This window comes from Eutrema salsugineum, unplaced genomic scaffold (assembly GCF_000478725.1).
Source record: "Eutrema salsugineum unplaced genomic scaffold, Eutsalg1_0 scaffold_9, whole genome shotgun sequence".
Taxonomy (NCBI): domain Eukaryota; kingdom Viridiplantae; phylum Streptophyta; class Magnoliopsida; order Brassicales; family Brassicaceae; genus Eutrema; species Eutrema salsugineum.
The window spans coordinates 6,874,614-6,875,840 of record NW_006256342.1 but is presented as its reverse complement, the minus strand read 5'-3'; the positions used below and the strand labels follow the sequence as shown (position 1 = coordinate 6,875,840).

Here is a 1,227-nt window from a genome sequence, read left to right as displayed (position 1 = left end):
CGAGTCATCACCCTCTCTCGCCAAACCAAAGAAGTATCAGAAAAAATACACAATCAAACATGACTCAAGAGAAGTCGAAAGGTGCAAAGCACACGCTCCTAGAGCGGCCATGGTTCATCGCAGTTGCTCTAGCTGGTCTTATTGGTGGTGCACTACTCATCACGAGTTTCATCCGATCTACAAACAACACTTTATCACTATGTTCCACGGCTAAGACCACGGCCGCTTCCATAGCCGAATACTCAGCTACACCAATCCAACTACAATCCATCGTCCACTATGCAACTTCTCGCACCGTCCCACAACAATCTTTTGAGGAGATCTCAATCTCCTTAGACGTCCTTAAAGACCGTCTCCCTTGCAATTTCCTTGTCTTTGGCCTGGGCCGCGACTCTCTCATGTGGGCCTCCCTCAATCCGGGAGGCACCACTGTTTTTTTGGAGGAGGACCCTGAATGGATCGAGGCTGTCCTCAAGGAAGCACCATCCCTCAGAGCCCACCATGTTCAATACCGGACTCAGCTTTCTCAAGCTGACCGCCTTCTCTCTACATATCGGTCCGAGCCCAAGTGTTTACCTGCCAATGCTTTCCCCATCCGCTACAATGAAAAGTGTCCATTGGCGTTGACTTCACTTCCTGATGAGTTCTATGACACCGAGTGGGATCTAATCATGGTGGACGCACCAAAAGGGTACTTCGCAACCGCGCCAGGGAGGATGGCAGCGATATTCTCCTCAGCCGTCATGGCACGTAACCGGAAAGGTGCTGGCACGACCCACGTTTTCCTTCATGACGTTGACCGCAAAGTGGAGAACGCTTATGCCAATGAGTTCTTATGCCAGAAGTACAAAGTCAAATCTGCTGGTAGGCTCTGGCACTTTGAGATACCCAACGCCGCGAACATGAGCGATCAGCCAGGGGACCGGTTTTGCTAGAGTGCGCCGATATTAATGGATTCTTCGTTAATTACTTCCTTTAAATTTAAGACACCGCATAGTTCTTTTGAGTTTTAAAATCGTTTTTTCAAACATAAATATCCAGAGGCTTCTCATTAAAATAACTCATGTATTCTATCGTTGTTATTACTCTTTGTTTAATGTGGTTTTGTTATGGCTATTTAAAACATATATAGAAGTACACGAAAATTGATCTCTGTATTTGTGCTATTAGACATTTTAGACATTGGCATAAATTTTAGTGAAACTCTAAAGAGTGGGTTCTAAGAAT

General features: G+C 45.7%; 1 protein-coding gene across 1 annotated transcript; it reads left to right on the top strand.

Moving 5' to 3' along the window:
* LOC18008674 (probable methyltransferase At1g27930) lies at positions 1 to 1,013 on the top strand. Its single transcript, XM_006391229.2, has one exon. The coding sequence runs from the start codon at positions 60 to 62 to the stop codon at positions 933 to 935; it is 876 nt and encodes a 291-aa protein (XP_006391291.2). The 5' UTR covers positions 1 to 59; the 3' UTR covers positions 936 to 1,013.
* Positions 1,014 to 1,227: the final 214 nt, after the last annotated feature.

What these genes read in the sequence shown, in the direction of transcription:
- LOC18008674 (XM_006391229.2), top strand. Translation starts at nt 60, where the DNA reads ATGACTCAAGAGAAGTCGAAAGGTGCAAAGCACACGCTCCTAGAGCGG.